Source organism: Chroicocephalus ridibundus, chromosome 1 (assembly GCF_963924245.1).
Source record: "Chroicocephalus ridibundus chromosome 1, bChrRid1.1, whole genome shotgun sequence".
In the NCBI taxonomy this organism is placed as follows: domain Eukaryota; kingdom Metazoa; phylum Chordata; class Aves; order Charadriiformes; family Laridae; genus Chroicocephalus; species Chroicocephalus ridibundus.
In genome coordinates this window covers 73,719,215-73,742,825 of record NC_086284.1, presented here as the reverse complement: position 1 = coordinate 73,742,825, position 23,611 = coordinate 73,719,215, and the positions used below count along the sequence as shown (strand labels likewise).

Here is a 23,611-nt window from a genome sequence, read left to right as displayed (position 1 = left end):
CACAGATTCCAAGGCCAGGAGTAATCCTCCTGGACATTCAATCTGCAATTTCCCTTTTCCACGAATCATAGAACTTTTACCAGAAGCAAAATTTTTTTTTTTTTTAAAAAAAGGACAGCTAGTCATATAGAAATCCTAAGACACTATTTATCCTCCTTGTTCTCCTGTGCCCTGCATCTGATGTTTAGCAGGCCTCACAGTTAGGAAAACAGATTCTGTTTCAGGGTTTCAAGACTTAATTTTTGTAACTTCAGTGCTAGCTTTTGGATTTTGTTGGTCCAGTTCCAGCAATACTGTGTGCCACCTGGTATTATCAGCTCTGTTTCCATATACGCAATGATCACATCTTCTCTTAACCTGTTCTGCAGTAAGCTGGACACATCTCCTGAGTGTGTTTTCTCAGTTTTGACGTGTCCTCTGAACTGCTTCTTGTGTTCCCACATCTTTCATGCGCACACCAACACTGGCTGTGTTTTAACAGTGATCACATCAGTGCTGTGCGCGCCCTGGCATTCTTCCTGCATTTTGACTCCGGGCCTTCCACATCCCAGGTAAGTGGTATGAAAAATAAGGTCTGGAGTGTCCCATAGGGGGTTGTTCCTTCAATGGGTTTTCTTTTTCTCTTTATTGGCAGGAAAGGCTGAGGTGTGAAAGGGAAAAAATGAAAAGTTCTCTTTTACCATCCTAAATAGAACCAAGCTGGGAATCCTCAGCATTTGCTCCTCTTACAGAAAAGTTGCTTTTTTTTTTTTTTTCTTTTCTTTTCTGATCTGTCTCAGAACTACTGGCCTTCATCTTTCTAGTGTAATGGAAACTGAATATGTGTTATTTACTTACAGAGTTGGAGGCAGAAAAATATGAAAATGGAAGTGAAGGATACTACTCCTGTAAATGTAACCAGCCTCTGCCTTACCGTACAACTTCCCATAGCTTTTTTTCTCATGTTTTAGGTGTATTACTCAAGCTTCCTCTCAGTTCTGCACCAGAAAGGTAGGGGTAAGGATTCTAAAGAGTGTAATGTTGCAAGGGACGATTTCTTATCCTACTTTGCTTACTAGTACCCATTCTCCTGGTTTCTTTATGCTTTAAAATGTGTCTGCACCCTGAATACCTGTGGCTTGTTTTTAATTCTCTGCTGCATTAGTTTTTTTTATAATGGAAATAAAATACTTAAAAGGAGATTTAAATAATATTTTTTTTTTCTTTTCTAAAAGAAAAGCATGTCTAATTTTCCCTGCAAGTGTGTGTGACAAGGTTTAAAATCTTTCTTTGATTGATAATATATGTGGAAGTTCTTAATGCAGCCAGCATTTCACGTCACTTGGCTTTGAAAGCTTTTAGATACCAAATATGAAATGAGTGGAGAATTGGCTTGTTTTCCACTGAAAATTATAGCAAATGGATTTTTTTTCCATTTTTACTCTCAAAGGTGAGAATACTTTCTAATGTGAAGCTACACTATCATTATATCAGCAGGAGCTCTGCAAAAAACCAAGCTCATCTTGGCTATAGCAGAGTATAAGTCCATTTCATGTTTGCTGTGAAACAGTTTCTGTCTGCTAGTAGGAGACATTTTACATGGCTGAAAGCCTGACCAGCCCGTTCTTAATGCAGGTATTCTCTGAACTGGTAAAGAAAAATAAAGTGCTGTAATAGGCACGTATTTCTTTCCCCTGAAATCAAGTCGTTGTTAGAGAAACATAACATGTTGAATTACATATTGCTAAATTTTTAGAAGCAATTACAGTGACTTCAATTTCAGTTTGACAATAACAGATCTGTCAATTTCCTCCACCATCTTCATGTGTTCAGAATCTGGTCATGAGCATTCATGCTTGTATTTGAATTTTATTATTAACAAAATGTCAAAGGATGGATGTTTTTCATTTCAAGGTACCTCCCTTTGCAAAAAACCCAACAGATGAGAACTCTGTTCAAAGACAAATGTCTGTTCAGGTCCCTCAAAGGAGTTTGTCTTTAAGCTTGTACTTTGTAAAGCTTGTATGTGTGTATACTTGTATGTACATATTATTTTCTTAATTAGAAAGATGAAAGCTAGTTTTGTGTTTGGAGATGAAATGCTGGATGGACTAACTGCTAGGTGATCTCCACCTGAAAGGTTTTGTTCCTGAGATACTTTCCAGAGAAAGGTTGCCTGTCAAATAAAATATATCAAAATACTTTGAATGACTTCCTGTCTTATCCAAAATAACCAGGGTCTGGACCTGGCAGAGAGTGGAAAATGGAAGCAGTAGCAGGCAAAGCAAAGCAGGACAGGGAAACCAGCATTGCTGTGTCAAGTACACGGCAAGCGGTTTGGTTGCCCTCCAACATTTTCATAGAACTCCCACTGAAGTCAGCGTGGGCTGTTTGCCAGTTCCTTGGGTAAGAACACGTCCCACTGCACTGTCCCACCTATTGATGCTGCTACGTGGAAGCCCTGCACCTGAGGACTGACCTAGATCAAAGTCTTCAACTCACAGGTAGTCTAGTGGGAAGTGTAATCCTGGAAAGGATTATTAGAGCAAAATCTGCAAAACCTATTTGCAAGAGAACTGGATAGCACTAGACAATTGACCAGGAATAATCTGAAAATACCTGTTTGTTCATACAATAAATTTCTTACCCTTCATGAAGGGACATGGTGTGTGTTTTGCAAGGAGGGGACCTTGTGAAGACAGCAGAGAACTGACTAGAGATCAGGTGTTGCCATGGGAGTCTGTGGTAAAACTCTACTGACTTCACTGGGGAAGAGCTATTGTTTTAGTGAGATGCTGTATTTCCTATCATGACACACTGATCTAAAAACATGTCATAAAAAATGCACCTTGAAATACTCAATAAGCGCTTTCGAATACTTGACCGCGTGGTCTCTCTTGAGTCGGAACATCCTCCAGTACAGAAGGGCCAGGCAGCGGTAACTGGAACAAAAGGGAGAGCAGAAGGTAAAGCATGTCCCCTGAACAGAAATCCCAACTGATTATCTTGAATTCTCAAACTAACAGAGTGGAAGGCTGATAGCACCTTGCTTATGGTTTTTATCACCATTTGTTTACGGTACTTCACACTTTGCCATGGATTCATGAGCAAGGCAAGGTATTACGGCCAGGGCAGGTCACACTGACAAACGCTACCAGTGGGGTACTAAAGAAACTATACTCAGAAGGGTTTGCAGGGTTGGGTTCCCAGGCCTTGATTCTGACTTGAAGTCTGCACACTTGACCAAAGGTCTCTCCTGTGAAAAGGTCATTACAGGCTTGGAATTCAACATATGCATACTTTTTTTTAATTTCTTTTTGTGAATGTAAAGGCAGCCTTTTGGGGTATCTTATTGCAACAGTCTGGAGCCTGGATATTGAACTAGAGTTATAATGGGTGCATTTTGTATACACCCAGCGGTCTCTTCCAGCAGCTAGAGATAGCCGGGAAACAGGGAAACCTCTGACCCGCCCAGATTTTACTGGCCAAGCTCCTCCGTGGGAAACCAGAACAGAGATTGTATTGGACCGCGGAGGCTATTCCTAGGCCACCTGCCTGATTTATTCCCCAGATGAAACCAGCAGCGGGCTGAAAAACCCCATGTGCTGTACTGGAAGTGACTGCCCCCATGCTCCTCGCTGGTCTGCAGAGTGCCACACACCTTTAATGCTATGTAATTAAATGAGAGTAATAGCTATTAACTATAATTATACATCACAATAACTGATAATCAGCATTCAGGACACACAAACTCTTCTTCGCTATTGGCTTCAGGTGTACCAGTCTGTTTTCTGAATCAAGAATCACCACCACCTCTTCCCAGCAAGCTTTTTGATGGGCAGGTGTGGGATTGCCCCACAGTGACACAGCTTTCAAAGCAAAAATCTGGCGTGTTTTGCTTTTCCTTTGGCAGCGGAGGCCTTATTTTAAAAAGGGGTATTTAGTCTTGGAGGCAGCCTGAAGCAGCAGAAGATGCCTTTGAGTTTGGAAGCGCAAAGTGCTTCCCATCTCCAAACCTCAGCAAACCCCTCGAATTAGCAAATTGCTCTTGAAAAAAAAAAATAAAAAAAATAGATCTATTAAAAAAAAAAAAAAATCCCAGCCCGGTTTTCTCAGCCGGTTTGCCTCCCGCACTGAAAGCAGAAGGTGAGTTTCTGCCTTTGTCCGCTGGAGGACAGTCTCTCCTCAGGAGAAGCGGCGCCGGCTGCGGCGGGGAGCTGGCAGCCCGCCCGGCGGGCGCAGGGAGCAGCCAAGGGGGATGCGGTGGCCTCGCAGCCACCATAACTCTCCCTCTGTCACCTTCACAGGTACAGCACATATGCAAATGGTGGCAGCTCATCTGCTGGCTGGCAGACGGTGAGTTAAGATTGCTATTCATCGCCCAGAGAAGGCACCGTCTGCTTTCCCTCGCGTTGACCTTTCTGCTGAAACAGATGCAGCGGCTCCGTGAATTTGGATGCGGTTCCGCACACGCCGAAGCGCTCCGGCAGTTCTGAGCAACCCTTCGGAATATGGCTTTATTATTATGATTATATTTTTTTTAAGCCATTCTTTAGTCCTTTTCCCACCTAAGTGTTTTTAAAGCAATTCCCATGAATGCATGCCGCGCTCCTCCCGACGGCACAGTAAACCAGTGACAAAGAAAGGGCATTTAAAAAAAAAATTTGCATCTCTGAATATTTTGTTCCTTTTTATACAAATAATTAATTAGGACTCCTTATTTATGGAGGCTAAAGATGCATTTCGTTTGGATTTTTAACAGATGGTTAATAGGTGTTAAAAACACACTTGCTGATTGTAAATGTCCACTTACTGAGAATCAGTAACCATGTAATAGGTATTTTATGTATTAACTACATAGACATTAAATTAAAATTTGATTTTAATAACATTTTAGTATTTTACTAGCAATGAGCAGCCATCCTATAGAATCTAAGGTGTGTGCACACATATCTAGAAATCTCAATTTAGAAGGTAATCCAAGAGGCTTAATTATCACCATCACCGTATCTCCCTTCATATAATGTAAATATAATTTATGATTATTGAGCCTAAAATGTCAGCCACAAAAGAAATTACCGAGCTATCGGTACAAAAGTACATCACTCATAAACACAACAAACCATCAGGCATTTAAAAATTAATTACGCTGACGTACCATAGCTGACCTGTCACAGTCAATAAGTATGAATTGCTTATTTACAGAGACAGAATGCAGACCTGGTACAGTGATACAAGGGCTGCACCTTCCCGGAGCAGAACGTATTCCCTTAATTTCAAAAGACAACATAATCCTATCTGGCCGCGGCCAGCATCTGATTTTCAAGAGCTGGCTCGCTGCAGAAAAGAAGCCTTTTGAGGAAGTCTTGATCTACTAACCATAATGCTGCCAGCTGTTTGTCTTCTGGAGTGGCGTTGGGGCCTGAGTGGGTTTTTAGTCTCACCGCATACCTTAAGCAAAAGGAAAAAAGCCAATGTGAGTTAACTGAGACAGTTTTATATTACTGATCAGAGAGCTAAGCTGGCCAATGTCATTTGATCTGCTCCCTTACACATATTTGCTCAAGTTACCAGACATACACGCGCTTTTTCTGCTTGTGTTTCAGAGCTATTTTGCTTCTAGCACTGCCTCCCTGTGCTCTTTATACAGCAGTAACTCCCTTGAACATCCGTCAGTCCAGAGGGGAGCCTCGCTGGCGAGGTGATGCTGTCCTACCAAAATAACCGCCGCTGTTGTGGAGACCCAGTTTCACAGGGTTCACGCAGAAAGGTTTTCACAGCGTTTGAAGGCAGACGACAGCCTGCCTTGAAGCTGGTGCTGCCCTCACCCTGCCAGTTCTGAGCGTGTCTACCCAGATTTGCTCCTCCGAGCAGAGCACAGCAGAGGGGGAACATGTGGCTCAGAGCTATTTTTGCTCGTATGACATTACATTCAAATTCTATAAATATTAAACATCTACAGAGGTAGCACTGCTGTTTCAAGAGTGGATGTGCTATGCAATCACAAATTAGTTTCTGGAAATCTCAGCTTCCAGCTGAATACCTGAACAATGGACAAGGTTAGGACAACACACAGCAGTTCCGGGCTCGCTTCCAGAAAAATACCTGTTCCCCATAATTAGCTGCTTGTGTTTCTTTCTTATCTTTGCTTTCAAACTTTAATCCTGATATCTGTGCAAAGATTTGATATGAACATTTTGTTTCAACCGGCATACCTAGCAAACCTCTTATTTTTCTGAGCTGCAGCAAGTGAGATCAACAGCAATTCACACCACACCACAACCACAGCTACGCGCATTATTGAAAGCTATGGATCTGCAAGCAAAATTCATTTCCAGAGTTAGGACCATATATTTAGTACCGTGAGAAACGACAGGGAAGACAAAGAAAGAGCTTTCTGCCTTTTGAAAAAAAGGAAGGGAAGAATTGCAGAGATGGGATGTACTATTCTCTTACTGAAAAAAATATCTGATTTTGTTTAACAACCTTCCCGTTAGAAAGCTGGCCTCAGTCCACTGAAATGCACGAGAAGACAGCCCTAAGTGGAATAAAATGCCAATGGAATTGTTAACATGCAGGACAACATTCACGTCAACACCAAGTCCAAAAGAATGCAATTGCTTTAGAAGCTTTGCTTCATTATGAATATGATTAAAAATTAAAATGTTTTCCTTCCTGTGAACTTAGTCCTGACGAGCGCTGTGTGGTTGACTGTCCTGCAGAATGATGCCATGGTCACTGACAGTGCAGCTTTCTCCGCTAGTGTGGCTGGGCTCTGACACTGTCAATAATGTTAACCCTTACTAACAACTATAACGGAGAAAAGGACTTAGGAGACAAACTGTCTTCACAGGGACTGCAGGTGGGACTGAATTCTAGACTGTCCTGTTTGGAGAGCCATGAAGGGGTATCCCTAAATGTAGGGGTACCTTTAGTGTGAGCTGGACGGCTTTTGGGACTCTACTGCCTACAGCAGGAACATACCCACCAAATGGACCTTGAGTGTCTATTTTTCTATCACTGCTCACATCTTCCCTCAGGTAACCTTTAAACTACAGCCTTAAACACTTCACAACATTTTGCAAACTACCACTCCATGAGAACGTTTTGGTATTATGTGTTATTATTTTTCTCTTTTGAGTAGCACGGGACATATCATATTATATCAGTTTCTTAACTCTTGAAGTAATTTGAAACTCAACTAATATGAAAAGCTTTGTGGGTTTTTTTGTGGGTTTTTTTTTGTGGTTTTTTTTTTTTTTTTTTTTTCCTTTCTACGCAGTTTCCTGATTTAATTTCCATAGAAATCACAGAAAATACATACACATTACATATGACTGACCAGGCACTTGGGAAGACCTCACTTCTCCCCTTCTACTCTATCTAGGGAATTATGTGATGATGTAGATGAGCATGTTTGCACAGAGAGAGTAACCCCTGAGGTCATCTCCTCCCTTCCTACCTGATGAGTTCAACTGTTTCTGAATACATTGTATAAGGGGATTTAGATTCCATTGGGCCTTGTTCCATTGCATTTCCACACTCAATAAACGATAGTGCTGCTTCTGCATAATTCAGTGCCTTTCCAAACTTTTCCACCTAGAGGGAAAAAATAAGGACACAGAGAAATAGCGTAATCATCAAGACATGGTTACATTTGATGGGATTTTTCTCAACATGAATTGTAAACTTGACACGAGTTGGTATATCTTCAGCTTCACAATTTTTCCTACAAGAAAGCTAAAACCCTTCAAACCCTGTGCACCAGTGAAAACGCTAAGACACAGAAAGCAGAGCTGAAAAAAGCTACAAGATGTTATTTGTTCCACACTCTCGTGTCTGAAGAAAGATCAACTCTGCCTAGGACACTCCTGACAGATATTTGCCAAAGCTCTTCAGTGCTGGAAATTCCACAAACTCATCAGGCCTTTTGTTCCAGCTTCCATTAAAAAAGGTTTCACACATCTTTGCAAATACCGTTTTTCATCACTCAACAAAGAAAGGTAATGATCATCTTGAACTAAGGGAATGAGAATTAAATACTCGGACTGCTAACTCTTATTTAAAGGCTCATCTCTGTTCTCAGGTCTTCTTTATCCCTACCATTTTCAGCACTGCTTGACTACACTCTCCTCTTGTCAGGAAGTTGCTTTCTGTATCCTCCTCCTCTTCCAGGGACTGCTCTGCTCCCTCAGCTTCTTCTGCCATTCTTCTTCCTTGCCCCATTTCTTCTCCTATTTTCAGTGTTTCTTTAACTCTGTGTATGTGTATTTGTGTACTTTTATGGATATACGTGCATATATGTCCTCAATGATAGTTATATGCAAACATGCAGATAATGTTCATATGTGTACACTTACATACCGCTTATCTGGTCTCAGAATTTCATTTTTGATGTAGATAGAGATGAATCATACTAATACCTCTCTGTCCTGCCTTCTCTTTCCTTCAGTCAGAACTCCTGCGGTACATAAAGCCCATTAATGGACTGGATGCATTTGGTTGAAATCTGATGCACACAGTGAAAGGTTAATGGACCTTATTCTTTTCCAAGGGATAAAGATTTTAAATAGTAACTTTGGAATGGCACACTGGCTTCAATCTATTTTAGGTTCTTATATGACTCCCATTGCGATCATGCTGGAGAACTTCACAAACTTTTTATTACATTTCTCTCCCCGACGCTCTTGTGCGGGTGGAAGTGCTATTATCCCAATTTCACAGGTGGGGAACTAAGGAGCAGAGAGACTTAGAGTAATTTTCAGGCTGATCACTCGAAGTGCCTATGTTAGGTATTGCAGTGCCAAAGTAGGAGGTACCGAGCCCAGCCAAGATGATTCAAAGTACCTGGAGGCACTTTGGCAATATGGAAATTCCTCCAGGATCCCTACGTGGTCAAGGAGGGAGAGGAAGTACCTGCAAAGGGCGATTCACAAGGCGTAAGTAAGGTGCTGGTCCACGGTGTAGGGAAGCTGAATGGGAAGGATATTTCAATCACCTAATACTGATGGGAGGCTATTTAAACTGTGCCTAGATGATTTTCATGCAGGAAACTTATGGCAGAGCAGAGAATAATGCTTGCACCTCCTGTTTCTGGGAGTCTACCATAAAAACATTTCTCTTCAGGCTAAGAAATTCCTTTGCATATTAAGTGATCTTTTCCATTCTGTTTAAAGCAACACACTAAAATGCACCATTTGTACTTCTCCACAATATTTTCTGATTTAAGACTCACTTTGGAGTAATATGGAACTGAATAAACCGTGAAAATTTGCGCTAATAAACTCAGGTAGAGTGTAAAACTCGGTATTACTGGCCTAAATAAAGGGCCTGCTTCTGCTTCCTTGGCCTTTTTACATTCTGCGCAGCTGAGGAATAGAGGTGAAGAAACAGAGGCTTGAGCCACCTTTCTTCTTTCTCGCTGCTGTGACAACAAAGCGTCTGTCTGACCGAGCAAGGCAGGACTGCAGCTACTCCCACCTGCAAGACAGCCATATTAATGGAGAGTCCCACTCCATATATCGTGTCTGCCATCCCAGAGGTCTGATGTTTTTAAGGCTGTGCTAGTTTATTCATAGTGCTGGACAAACGTAGCCTTGGAGAAAGCTGAGAGACGGCCAAGCAGAGCTCTCCTGGAGCACTGCGTACTTCGTTGCACCCATTTGTTTGGAAAGACGAGCATCTCAGATTCCCCTTTTTCTTACTGGCTACGCTGTAAGACAGGTGAAAGCAGGGGCCAAGAATCTGTTGCAGCAGTCCTTTGTGTGAAAGGTGTTCCTCTAGGGTTACACAGATTCCTTGTGTGCTTCTGGTTATGTTAGGAAACATCTGCTAGGAAAACAGCATTCTTTTGGCACTGAAGAGCAAAAGCTCTTAAAAAAAAGTACAAATACCTCAGCCACCAGACCAAATTTGGGGATACAATTATAGGAACTTGCCAGCTAGTTAAACTGAGAAGAGAGGTATGTGGATCCCTTACACAGCCTCCATTACTATAGTTACTAATTAAAGCAAAGGAATAAATGGAAAGTTTTATTTATCCAGGCCTTTATCTCAGTAAGTCATTATTTGTTAAGTCATAGTTTATTGGGCTATGAACATTTGATTATATAAACATTTCTTAATTTAACAAGCCTAGTCATCCTTATAATAGATTTTATAATTACCCCAGCAATACTGCACTGATGAAGAAACTGCATTACAAAAATAATTTGGAGCAACATAACTGGAAAGAAAATGTTCTCACCATTGCATCTGCTTTATGCTTCTTCCGTTTAGCTTCCTGCATAAAGTAATCTGCATTGCGTGGCCTACCAGGGGAAAATAAGAAGACATTTTATTATTTTCTGAAGTGCAGAATATTTTCAAGTTATTTTTCCCTTATTTTAAACCTGATTTGCAAACATTTTTTATGAAGAAAATACACTTATCATGTAACCATGCATCTTCTATTTCCAAATTGCTGCCTGTGGAGACAATAGCATTTATGGCTGTTCTCATTCTTTAGAAGTCAGTGATTCAAAGCAAAAAAAAAGCTAATAAAATGCGTTTTTATGGATTATATAAACTGCTTCCCAAATTAGCACAGTTTTGATCTGCAAGACGGATGCAAGCGTTAAGCGGAACCAGTTATTCCGTCTTCTCCTCTCCCCGGTGCTTGCTTACCGCTTTTGCTACTCCTCTCTGTACATTGTCATTTGCCTTGGCTTCTCCCTCCTCTCAAAACAAGTCTGTGTTTAATCTCTCCCTTTTAAAAACACACATCGAACCTGCTTGCCTCCACAACTACCATCTCATCCCCCTTCTCCCTCTTATCTGTAAGCATGCTGAGAGTCCTGTTTACTCTTGCTGCCTGGAGTTCATCTCCGAGTCGGTGCTGGGCTGCCTGCTGCAGTTCCACTGGCGTCACTCATGCCAATTTCTCCATTGATTTCTCTTCAAACAGATCTCAGGGACTCCATCCCTTCCTTAACCTACCTGACCTACTGACTGCAGGGCATGAATTCAACTGCTGCCTCTGTGCTGAAATTCACAAGTCCATTTCTGATCCAGACTTATCCACTTCCATTCAAACTGAAAACACAAACTGATATCTCCTTGGCAGTGTCTGGTCACCACCTCAGTGAGCTCCTCATGGCTGAAGCAAATTTCTTCATCTCCTTCCACAAGCTCTCCCTATCGCACCTTTCTCAATCGCTGTGGAGAATAGACATTTGCCATGTCATTTCAGGCCACAACCTTGCATCTTCAGTTGCTGTCTCTCATAAAAGTCTTCACATTTCCTGACCCTGCAGATTCTTCCAGACTCATATACCTGGGTGATGGATGCCTTCTTTCTCTACTCAGCTAAACCACGTCCTGGTTCTTCTCAGCTTATACTGTGGTTACTGACATATCCTTGTCTCTCTCAGAGAAGGACATTTTGCCTTGCAAAATGATTTTCTTAGTATTGGTTAATGTGTTATCCCTTTGCCCTTATCTGATGAAAATGAGATATTCCTGAGTAGTAGTATGAATTCTGATGTTTTTATCATTCATGCTGTAAGTGCTTGGTGTCGTAAATTATGTGGTATTATTGCCACAAAGCAGTATGTTGTAGGTTAACCCCAATAGGCAGCTCAGCCCCACACAGCCACTCACTCACTTCCCTCCAGTGGGATGGGGGAGAGAATCAGAAGAGCAAAAGTGAGAAAACTCATGCTTTGAGATAAAGTCAGACTAACAGGTAAAACAAAGCACAATAAGGAATTCATTCCCTGCTTCCCATTGGCAGGCAGGTGTTCAGGCATCTCCAGGAAAGCAGGGCTCCATCCCACTTAATGGTGACTTGGGAAGACAAACGCCATCACTCCAAATGTCCCCCCTTTCTCCTTCTTCACCCAGCTTTTATTGCTAAGCACAACGTCATATGGCACGGGATATCCCTCTGCTCAGTTGGGGTCATCTGTCCTGGCTGCGTCTACTCCCAACTTCTTGTGCACCCCCAGCCTGCTTGCTGGTGGGGTGGGATGGGAAACAGAAAAGACCTTGATGCTACTCAGCAATAGCTAAAACATCCCCACGTTATCAACAGTGGTTTGGTCACAGATCCACAGCCCCATATAATCTGCTATGAAGAAAATTAACTCTATCCCAGCCCAAACCAGTACACAGGCCTAATTAGTTTTTCTCAGCACATTAGTTTAAAAAATGTTATGTGTCAGTCAGAGAAGATACAGATCTAAAGACTGAAGTCAGGGTGATGGATGAGTAAAAAATTCTTTCTGACAGCAGTAAGAACATGCGCAGATCCATAGCTGAGATCAGTGGGAGCAAGGTGGAGCCTCTTGACAGAAGAGAACAGCCATATATACTTCCTTGAGACCATAAGGCTATTTGGCAGTGCATTTACTTAGTACGTTTCCTTCTATTTGTGTGCACACAGTTTCAAGGACATTTAATTGCATCACGGAAGGTTAGTCAACCTTATTTTGATGAGAAGGAAGGCTAAATATCACTAGATGGAAATAAAATTCAAAGTCTGGCTAATTTGGAATGACCTCTACCCCAAAAATCTTGTTGATATGAAGAAAAACAGTCCCTTCGCTCCAACTTTCTTTAAAATATTATTCTGCCTCAGAGTGGAATTTCTCCCCAGCTTACTCTACCCAGTAGGTCAGAAAGGGGACTGAAGACAGGTTTGTGTCCCAGTATCTCATAACCTACTGCAGCTGCAAATAATTCCTGTGCCCAGCAAGGTGCTAACATTATCTTAATAATACGAACCATCTGGATTTGGTCTTGGTCAATTATGAAATATTAGACATTGAAGCAGCGTTAGCTTGATATAGAAAAATAACTATGTTTTCAGAACCACTGAAAGGATTCTTAAAACAATGTTAAGTCCCGTCTCCTTCTTGTGCAATGACCTAGGTAATATTGTTTACTATGAAGTGCCAAAAAGCAAAGCAAAGCAGAGAAAATCAACAAAAGAGTGGTTTCATCTCTCTGAAATTATCAAAGTGATGAACGTTTACATGATCTTTTCAAACTCAGGTCATTAAAATATGTCCTTTGCAACATTCCCTCCCATATATCACCCAGCACTATATGTCTAATTTGCTTGTTTGAAGCATGGTAAGAGGCTGCAAAACCAAAGAGAGACAACACAGTGTAATTATGGTGTCCTTATACATAAGTTAATTGTAAAACTGTTTTCAACTTGTAGCAGGATGCATTCTCCCAAGTTATGATTAGCAATGAGGGTATTGGGAAGGGGCATGCACATTACTGAACCAAGAAGCCTGCTCTGAGGGCCCTGCTGTGGGGTGGTTAACCATAATGCAACGTGCAAAAATGGAAGTCATCAGTTTGTACTAAGTCCAGTTGTTTTCTGGGAAGGATAGGGTACGTTTTCTTCTAATTTCTTAAACAGAGCTTGTTCAATAGTGGTAATAAACACATCAAGTCAAATTCTGATCTCTTAATGCCATCTATGAAATACTATTCTTCCATTTATCAGTACATGTTAATAAACTTCCTATTCAGATTACTAATGTGCATGTTGGGTGAAAATGGAAAACTGAAATGTCCTATAGATTTAATGTATGTTTATGTACATTGCATACATTTCTTATATAATTTTAGTAACAAAATAAGGATGTGCTTGGATTTAATTATTTTCTATTTTTTCATGAGAAATAAAAGTTTCAAATTCAGTTTTGTTTAGCTTCCCACTGCACATGAACATAATTTGTCTTTTTAAATGCAGTACACTAGTTTAAATTATTATGTCATGAAGTAAAAAAACAGAAAAAAACCCTCTTCTATAGGCTTCTTGAAGATAACAGGTTACCTCAGCTCATGGACATATGAAGACACATGAGAAAGTGATGCATAAACTAATTACTCAGGATAGCTCTTTTGCGTAATGCACATTTCATATCGATGAAGTTCACAAAAGATTGCTAATCATATTCTGATTTTACAGACCCTTAAGTTACAGTGACTAAGAACCCATTATCTGTTACAAACTTGAAGGTTCATCCAAATTTCCTCTGCAGTTTGGCCTATCACATTGGTGATAATCTCAGACTGGAGAATTTGCAGGTAATCTCACTGGATGCTACTTTTGAATACTGTAAATTATTGCTGGGAGGCATCCTGAGGACAAGCAAATCTGTTTTCCTACTGATGAGATTCAGAAAGATCTGTGGCTAAACCCCTTAGATCTGCAGATCACAGCCTCGCTACAGCCTGCAAAGCCAGAGAACAGAGAAAATTTCTACAGGATTAGAATGGTACCAGACTACTGGTTGAACTGGAGTGGATGTGAGTAGCAGAAGAAGCCCTGGAGTCTCTTTGTTAGGCTTACTGGTCATAAGTGTATACTGAAGTCCCACGGAAAGTTACTCAGTGACTTCTGGTATACAGACAATTGAGTCAGATTCTCCTCTTAAGTTATTTACAACTGTATGTATCTATTGGTGTCAGCACTGTCACTCCAGATTTACAAACAGAATTCAGGCCTCTTTTAAAAAAAAAAAATCAAAAGAAGTCTGACTTCAAATTAACAGGTATAAACAAGTGTTTTATCTCTATTAATAATCTTGACTGCACAAGAAAGTCTTTTGTTTCTATATATCTGATTGTTGGTACTTTTGGAAATACAGTCCTCTTCAACAAAGCCAAAAAGGAGTTCTAATACACTGCTCTAATGCATCTCATATATCTCTCTGAAAGGCAAGAGAAAGAGCGTAAAGCATCAGTGCCAACTAAGTCACACCGCTGGTGAATTCTCCCTGGGATCAAGTGTCATTATGTGAAACTGGCTGCTCTCGAGGAGAATTTACCCTACTATGTTGATTGGGGAAAGCAATCAAGTACTGCTGGAACCATTTCAATGCATTCTCAGTCAACACTAGCCAGTCACCTAGGCACTGCAACAGAATCCAGCCTTTTACAGAACCACCCCCCCATGGCTAGATCTGATAGTACAAACAAGGCCAGGCTTCCTTTTCAGCAGCGGCATTCAAACCATTTATGACTTTGACAAGGGCAGCCTCAGTAGCATGGCTGTGGCTGAATCCAGGATGAAATTTATCAAACAATCCGCTACTGTCCCCAATTTCTCTCCCTCGCCTTGCCACCACTTTCTCTGGGAGCTTGTCGAAAACCAGCAGGAAAGGCAGCGTTGCCATTGCTTGTTATGTTGCGCGGGATCCCAGCGTGAGGTGAGATGGCTGCGGGCATCGTAATTACTCCCCTTCCAGAAGCAGCCTTTCAGAATTTCCAGGCTGTTGAGCTCCTAAGAGTGGTGTTACCATTACCCAGGTGAAATGCTTGTGTGTGTGTATATGTTTCCCTCATCCTATTTAGCCCTATGCCATTACAGCGCATCTCTGCCACCTCTGCCTTTTGCTGCCTGCTCTAATTTACTCCAGTTTAGCAGATAACTGCAAAAATGTAAACTCATGCAGTAAAAAAAAAACGGAAGAGAATCAAACAAAGTGAATCAATAAAAGCCTTACTTTGTACAGTAATTTATCAGCATCTACTGCAACATAATCTCCTTGGAACTCAGAGCAACTGCTGGTATTTACAGAGTACAGTGTAGCTTAGACTCCAATATACAATTTTAATTATAACTGCATTCAAAAACACATTTTTCATGTAATTTTTATATTTTATATGAACTAAATACTAAACTATAGCATTTTCTGCTTCATTTACATAATATACCACTTGTACATTATTTCTTACTGTGGTATGGTGCTTTATGAGGATATATTAAAAAAAACTAATAAAAGTTCAATTAAACATCATAAATGTAGCCAAGTGCATATTTTAATACCCTTCAGAGATAATGCTGCCGAAGTGTTATAAAAAAACAAACTAGTCCTTCCTCAATGTACAACAATTGCACATAATAAAAGCAGCTTAAATCATAATTCTAAATATAGGACCAGTTTCACAACTTTAGTAATCTAGACCCTAAAAAAGTGGGTGTGCTGGAAAGGAGTAGAACAGCAAAATGAGCGACTTTAAAATTTGATCAGAGCTAGGGGAAAATCAGAAGAAACTGGCGTGGCCGGGGTTAGCCCATGTCCAGGTTTCAAGCTGTGCCATTAGGCCCCAAACTTTCAGTCCAAGAGGAGAGGAAAATCTTGTAAGGGCAAGAAAACCATGTAAATTGAAAGGTAGGTGTATACAGCCCTGCCTATTTGCTGTTTCATAGTGGGACATGTGTCAGGAGCATGTCTGACATGTTTGGTCACAGATAAGGGTGGTCATCTTGGGGATAAAGGATAGAGCTGTGCAGGAATTACTATACAAAACAGTGTTCTCCCCTCATGTATTATGGCTTCCTGCCGATTCCACAACTTAAAATAAATGCTGTTTTACAGGACACGGCACTGCTGGGTCTGGAGCATGGCACACATGGTGGCACACAGGGTTGGCCCATGGCACTGCAGAAGGTGGGTACCCAGTTATGGGAGTCTCATGCTCACTATGGCAGACCTAGCAGGTCTGGGAAGTTCAGCAGAGGAGCATACAAGTGGAGAGGGCAGAGAAGGTGTTTGCGACCTGTTTAAATGATAGTGCTATAGGCATTTCAGAAAGACAGGAACAAAGGAGTCAGGCCAAATGTAAGAAAAATTTACTCAACCGCACAACTACAAAACTACTATCTTGTTGGGCTTAGTATAACAAGGTCAATAGCTTAGATTAGATGCATAGATGAATACTACAGATACCTAAAGAGGGAGTTACTGTTCCAAAAAATAGCAGACAACATTAAAGCCTAGCACCTAATTTAAATGAACTGAAGAAGGATAAAATAAGTGGGGATTCCCATTTTGGCAAAAATGCAAAAACCCCCAGACTAGCCATGTTGATGTAGTGAAATACAAGAGACCATGAGAAAGAGTCAAAATCTACTACAAATTCCTGGGCATGACCCAGATTCCTGACTTAAAGATAACCATGTGAAATCAATATCTAGACTAAAAAATACAAGGGCAAAGTGTAGAAGCAAAGAGAGAGGAATGAAAGAAGTATTAACCATAGGGACTTGAGCTCCTGTATTGAAAGCAGAGGGAGAAAGCATTACATCCTTGCAGATAAACTACAATTGTGTCTCTTTCAATGAATGTTAAATAGATATTCTGAAATCAGCTAATTTCAGTCAAAAGTGGCATGAAAGCCTTCACAGTCACATCTAGGGAGAGAGGGCAGGATAACAGCAGTCCAGATCTATATTGTTTTAAAATACCACGGAATCACACCTTGAATTCTCAAGAGGCAGCTGAAAACCAAAGGCAGAAAGATCTTTCTGGGTGAGGGACTACCTGGCAGCCAGCTCCAAAGTTCCCAGCTCTGGTGAGTGAGAAGCCAAGGTGGGGGTGAAACTGCCGAGTGACAGTACATGTGAAACTCGAGTCAATGAATGGGGTATCTACAGTGAAAGGACCAGGCAATGCTGAAACAAAGACTCTGTCCAGAGCTCTGTTCTGCAATGCCTGTCTAAGAAACTTCAGTAATCATAGGATTTGAAAGAAATTGAAATCAGGCACTGGAAGACCAGGAAAGCATCTGATAGGGATTTTGGGCATTCATTTTCCTCATGTGCATTAAGTCATCACAGCCCTTCTCCAGCTCCATGCTTCATTGTTGCATCTCAAGATGAACAGTGTACTCCTAGGCTAAACATGAGTTTGAACAGTCTACCTGTGATTCTCTAGGCTAAAGTGGTCATGATCATTCGTTAGTGTGGTTTGTTGTCATTGGAAGATGAAAATATCCTTTACATGTTGAAGGAATGATCAGTAAAGCCCCCACATTTCCCTGGGGGATCACAGCCTTTGCACCCACCAGCCTTCTAGTTCAAAAGGGAACTAGTTCAAAAGGGAAACTTGTGGGTAACTATATCGTGGAAAATGGACTTGAAGAACATTCTTCAAATGTATATATTTTCCACTGCCACAGGGACAGCAAAGCTGACTTAGGAATTAAGCTGCAAACAGAGGCACTTGAATCTCTCTTACCTGTGAATTCTGGCATTGAGGGTGATAAAAACCTACACTGCTCTGTGGTCCAGCACGAGAAGACAAACCCTAAGTTACACTGGGAGGGACTTTTAGCTCTTTGAGGAGAAACCAATGTTTGCCACCAAACCTGAGCAAAACAAGCTCTGTCAAGAACCAGAGGTGTGGTAGAATGGTAAACACCATGGGAGGTTAGATGAGACTTCCTCATATTCAGCATGATTCGTGTTATGATTCATTGTAGACTAAGGATGTTTTCTAGTCAAGCTGTAGAGCAAGAAAAAGGCACATCAAAACCAATTGATGCAAACAAATCCTCTTTCCTGAGTGGCAAAATTATTGGACGCTATTTCAAATGTGTGTCTGTCAATAGAACCATTCCTTGGCTATGTCTGTGCAAATGAAATAAGCAGGGCAAGGATACCAGCTCTATCGTTTGATCATCCATGCTGTTTAATTGCTGCTACTCTCCCTGATATAGTTTTGAGCTCAGTCCCAGACAATGCCTGGGCACAGCTGGGAGACAGCGCAGGCCAGGGACTGTTCTCAGGAGGCAATGAGTGTTCTTTTTTTGGAGCGTGAAAACATTCAAACATATGAACATAAGCAGTGCTGGACCACTTGCTCATAGGAACAGAGGAGGGGCACGGATATAGCTTTTAAGTTCAAATGCAGTCCACAGACCTGGCTTTTCTTTGACAGCAGGGAACAGTGGCTATAAATTCTTTACCCTGTAAGAATCTTCTGCTAGAGCTGATTAAGCATCTCTTTCCCACCAGACCAAGCTCTCATAAAGTGTCCCTAAAAAGAAAGGGGGTAGGTGGTCTTGCAGAGAACAGGCAGCTTAATTATGTAATCATGGGAGGCAGTGTCTGCAGTCTAATAGTCTAATGTTATATTTTCATGAGCAGTTGTCGTGGTTTAACTCCCGCCAGCAAGTAGGACCATGCAGCCACTTGCTCACTCTGCTCAGTTGGGATGGGGGAGAGAATCGGAACAGTAAAAGGGAGAAAACTCGTGCATTGAGAAAAGACACACTAATAGGAAGAGCAGAAGTTGTGTACACAAGCAAAGCAAAACAAGGAATTAATTCCCTGCTTCCCATGGGCAGGCAGGTGTTCGGCCATCTCTAGGAAAGCAGGGCTCCATCACGCATAATGGTGACTTGGGAAGACAAATGCCATCACTCCAAATGTGCCCCCCTCTTCCTTCTTCCTCCGCAAACCTTATATACTGACCATGACATCATATGGTGGAATATCCCTTTGGTAAATTGGGGTCATCTGTCCCAGCTGTGTCTCCTCCCAGCCCAACTTTTTGTGCACTCCCAGCTGGTGGGGCAGCGTGAGGAGCAGAAAAGGCCTTGACTGCTTTGCAACAACCAAAAAACATTAGTGATCTACCAACACTGTTCTCATCCCAAATCCAAACATAGCACTACACCAGCTGTAGCAAGAAAGTCAATCCCATCCCTAATGAAACCATGACAGCAGTATACACACGAGAAAATTCACTGCTGCAAGTAAGAAGGATAGGAGAGGAAGAATGAGATGGTCAGCTGAAGTCTTGAAATCTCCCAAAGCCAAGAATCTGGTAGCAGTCCAAAGTAAGCACATGAATTGTGAGGAACTTAGTGTAGTAGATGTTGGTCTATCTGACCAGTGATTTTTTAGATTGCTGATGAGAAGAAAGAGGAGCCAAACTCTGTTCCTTAGCTGTGCTCCTGAGGATGTGCCCGGTACTACAAAAGTCTCTCTAAATACTTCGGAAGACCAGGAGTCCTTGAGGCATTTTGAGCAATGCAAAGTGAGATGACTTCCACATGTTGTATGGGAGTCACAACCCAAGAGCACCTTTTCCTTTCCACTCTGAGGCAGAAGAACAAGGAAGAGGAGAGGGTTTCCAGTCTCTCACTGAAAATGAGAGACTTGGGGTTCAAGCCAAAACAAAGAGTTGCGCCAAGAAGTTATCTTTTGAGCTCTTTATGAGCTCTAAGTGTAACACCTTTACAGGTTGAATATTTTCTGGTATGGTTTATTTGTTCACAAACAAATAAAGGAACGCTGTCTCACAGCAGGATATGTCCTTTGGACAATGTAAAGCTGGTAGGTGTGTGGAGCACCTAAATCCTTAAAGGTGGAACAAACATTCAACAAAATAGGAATTAAAAAAGAAAAAAAGCCGAAGAAGATGTATCACCTTACTCCTATAAGGCTGGAAAAAAAAGGAAAATAAATGCAAGGGAAGAAAACCCACACCTCAAGTTTGAAAGGGTAACCCACAATGCAAGTGAGAAAATAATCCTGAGGAGCCATAAGGATAACTGGGAAGCTGGGTACGCTCTGCTCTTTTTCATACCACACACGCAGTATTTTGAGGAGGGTGTGGGACTGTGCCCTCGGGCACCCACAGCATGTCTGTGCTTATCACTTCAAGGACAACAGACTTTGTTCCTAAATGCGGTTATTGGGAATTCTATCATTCAGTGAAATTACAGCAGGAATGAATTTGGCTTGAAGCATTATTACGTAGCCTTGAAAATGTTCTCTTCATAGAGCCAGAAATGGCCAAAAATCTAGGAAATCTTGTTAAGAATTAATACTGGAAACAGCATTGATGTCACTTATACATGCGGCACGCTGGGTACCTCGAAGCATATCTAGAGCAGGCAGTAAACAATGGCAAAGCAGGGGAAATAGGATTTTGCCTGCCTTTTGAAGACCGTTAGCTATATTTACTTTTATGTTGCAATGTATGTGTATACAGCACTCTGCCAAGCAAGATATACTTTTTATTGACCTACTTGTGTTCCAATTTATTGCTAGTGACAGCTGTTGTCAATGATCTGGAGAAAATAAATTGAGAATAAAGCAAAGAGACACTGATTGGTCAAAAAAATTAGTTGTTGTTTTAAATCAAATATAAGGGATTTAGTCTCTTAAAAACTATAGAGTCTGATTAAAATGAAGACTTTAAAGCCATGGCTGGATTACAGCAATTCATAACTTCATGGATTATGAGATGAAATACTTCATAGGCATCATTTTGCACAAATGCTGCCATTAGGATTACTACATAATTTTAGACCTACTGTATTACACTTCTTCAAATCCTCTGCTGTGGTACTATATGAGTTTGAAAGACACTGGCTGCCATGTTTAATTTGATCCTTCTAACATGTGAGTCAAATTTGTTGACATTTAACATTTGCAGCCAGTCTAATCTGCTACATTTCAGTGACTTCTCTGCACAGTAATTTCAGAAGCAAGGTTTAGTATAGCTGGTATTCTGGTGGTGTTTCCTAGATACAGGTTGTGGATAGCAGCTCCTCTAGTTAGAACAACAGGCATTTAACCATTTCTTTCTTTTAAGGGCAAATTAAGACATATTTGATTCTGTGTTTTATCTTATTTGGCTTTTTAGATTGCTTTTTTTAATGGGCCACAAGTTGCTTGGGGATATTCTACATGGAAGGCACTACACAGGAACAGTTTAATTGTATCTCTCTCTGAAAAGGTGAAACAGTTTTATTGAAGATGCCTGCCAGAGAAATCACACATATCACTAATGGATAATGCAAGTGATAAAAGCCTCTTCGATGAGAGAGACGGTGAAAAAAGCAGTTCTCCTATGGCAGTATTCTAGGGTAAAACCGAAACAAACCAGTGTTCCCTGGTTTTTGTCTGCATCTTGAGGGAAAATCAGATGAAGATACAATAGTTCTGTTGTAGCTGTTTCTGATTGTATTTTTTCTAATCCAAACAGGTGAGCATGTCCTGTAACTTTGACTCTTATCAAGCACACTGATACCTTTCTGCCTTGTATGTACATGTTTAAACTGCAGAAAAATCGAACAGTTGCAAGTAAATTATAGATGATAAAGTATTTTAAGAGATATGATGAGTTAGGTAGTACTTCCAAACAGTTTTAGATTTCCTCAGTGGAGACTGTTGAATAAATATACTGGAAGAGTTAAAAGCATGGAGAGAGGTGGAGAAAGAGGGAAAATAGGGATATATACACAGGGGAGAGTTTTCTCCAAAAGGAGCAGAAAAATTGATTTATTCAACTTACATCTCCTTATGACTGCCATGAAAACACACAGAAATTAATCTCACCAGCCTTCTTATATGAAACAGTTACATCCTTTTGAAGTCTATGGGAATTATTTACACCTTACAGTAGGAAACCTGGATTCTCTTTAGGAGAGGCTGCTGTCCCTCTAGTTGTCCCTCAGACCAGGTAGTGTGAACAAACCTTACTACTACTATTATTATTATTATTATTATTATTATTATTATTATTAAAATCTCAGTTTTGGTAGAAAGTGGTTCCTGAGGAAACAAGGCTGTTATTCCAGGGTTTCGTTTAATATAAAAGAGTTAGAGTTGTTGTGGGTGAAAGTCTGGCAGTACAAAAGGCACGTCAAGGTCACACAGTTTATGGAGCTCCAGGCAGTCTGAGGCACAGCTTGAACAGAACCTCTTCTACACTAGCCAGAGTATTTTCAGGCCAGAACATTACCAGACAAAAAGAATCTGGATTTTCTAGATACTAGGATTTCAACCTCCAGTTTCACCTAAATAATACCACATCCTAAATGACCTTGGGAAACAAACCAGCAATTTTAATTTACCAAAAAGAAAGACAATTGCAACCTTGAATTATTTTCAGAGGAGGATGGCAGAGGATGTTTGAAGGACGTAGTGGAGGTAGGGAGGGCCAGGTATCCCTCCAGGTACTCCCGCTAACCACTGCTGCTTCCTACTCACCCTGCCTTTGTGATACCTTTATCTAAGCAGCAGTATCAATGACAGCAGCAGCTGTCAAGGCTCAACAATGCAAGGCTCCCATATGTCCTCTCCCCTTGCTCCAAGCAGGGTGCGTCTTTCACCCCACCTTGCTATGGTTCTGTATACATTAATAGTCTGATGTGTGCATACTTAATCCCAGAGCCCTGAGGGTACTAATAAAGCTTTAATGGCCCTGACCTGCCCCATGTGGGGCCTCCCCCTCCTGCCCATGGGCTAAAGAAATCCATTTAAACTCAGGTCTGGGCCTTCACTCTCTGTCCAACTCATTGTAAGTGTGCCTGTCTCCATCCCTTCAAAGCCATGCTTGTGCCCGGTCATGGCCCCCATTAATCTGGACCCTGACCTGGGGACTGTTTTCCTGGCTGGACCTCAGATATGCCTTGTCACTATGCATGCCTGGCAGTCATTGGGCTGTGTCCGACCCTCACCGGCCTCACCTTGGACCTGCCTCATCACCATGGACTTGCCTGAGGATCTAGGCTCTTGGTTGAACCTGACTCCACCCATGGGCTGCCCTGCTGTGCTAGTTTGAGAGAGGTGGGGAAGAGCATCTGTCGTTCATCTCCGTCTGGCCCAAACCATGACACCTGCTCACCTTGCTTGCGTGTTCTGGGACTGGACCCCCAGCTGCCACAGCCCCTGCTCTGTCACACATGTTCTGCCCCTTGGGTCCTGGTTCCCCGTGCCTTTAGGGAACAGCCAGTCCTCACTACTCTCTGATGATTGCAGGCTTAATTTATGACACAAAATTAAGAGTTTATACAGTATGTCTCATTCATCGCTTACCATAAT

At 41.4% G+C, this 23,611-nt stretch overlaps 1 protein-coding gene across 2 annotated transcripts in view; it reads right to left on the bottom strand.

Moving 5' to 3' along the window:
- AFF3 (ALF transcription elongation factor 3) overlaps window positions 1-23,611 on the bottom strand; it is a 338,460-nt gene that overhangs the window by 14,369 nt on the left and 300,480 nt on the right. For both annotated transcript variants that reach the window (XM_063339571.1, XM_063339580.1), the window contains exons 15-18: window positions 10,226-10,289; window positions 7,442-7,578; window positions 5,359-5,430; window positions 2,828-2,921 (exon numbers count right to left, since the gene is read on the bottom strand). In XM_063339571.1, the coding sequence (XP_063195641.1) occupies window positions 2,828-2,921; window positions 5,359-5,430; window positions 7,442-7,578; window positions 10,226-10,289 (367 nt within the window). The remainder of the gene's footprint in view (window positions 1-2,827; window positions 2,922-5,358; window positions 5,431-7,441; window positions 7,579-10,225; window positions 10,290-23,611) is intronic.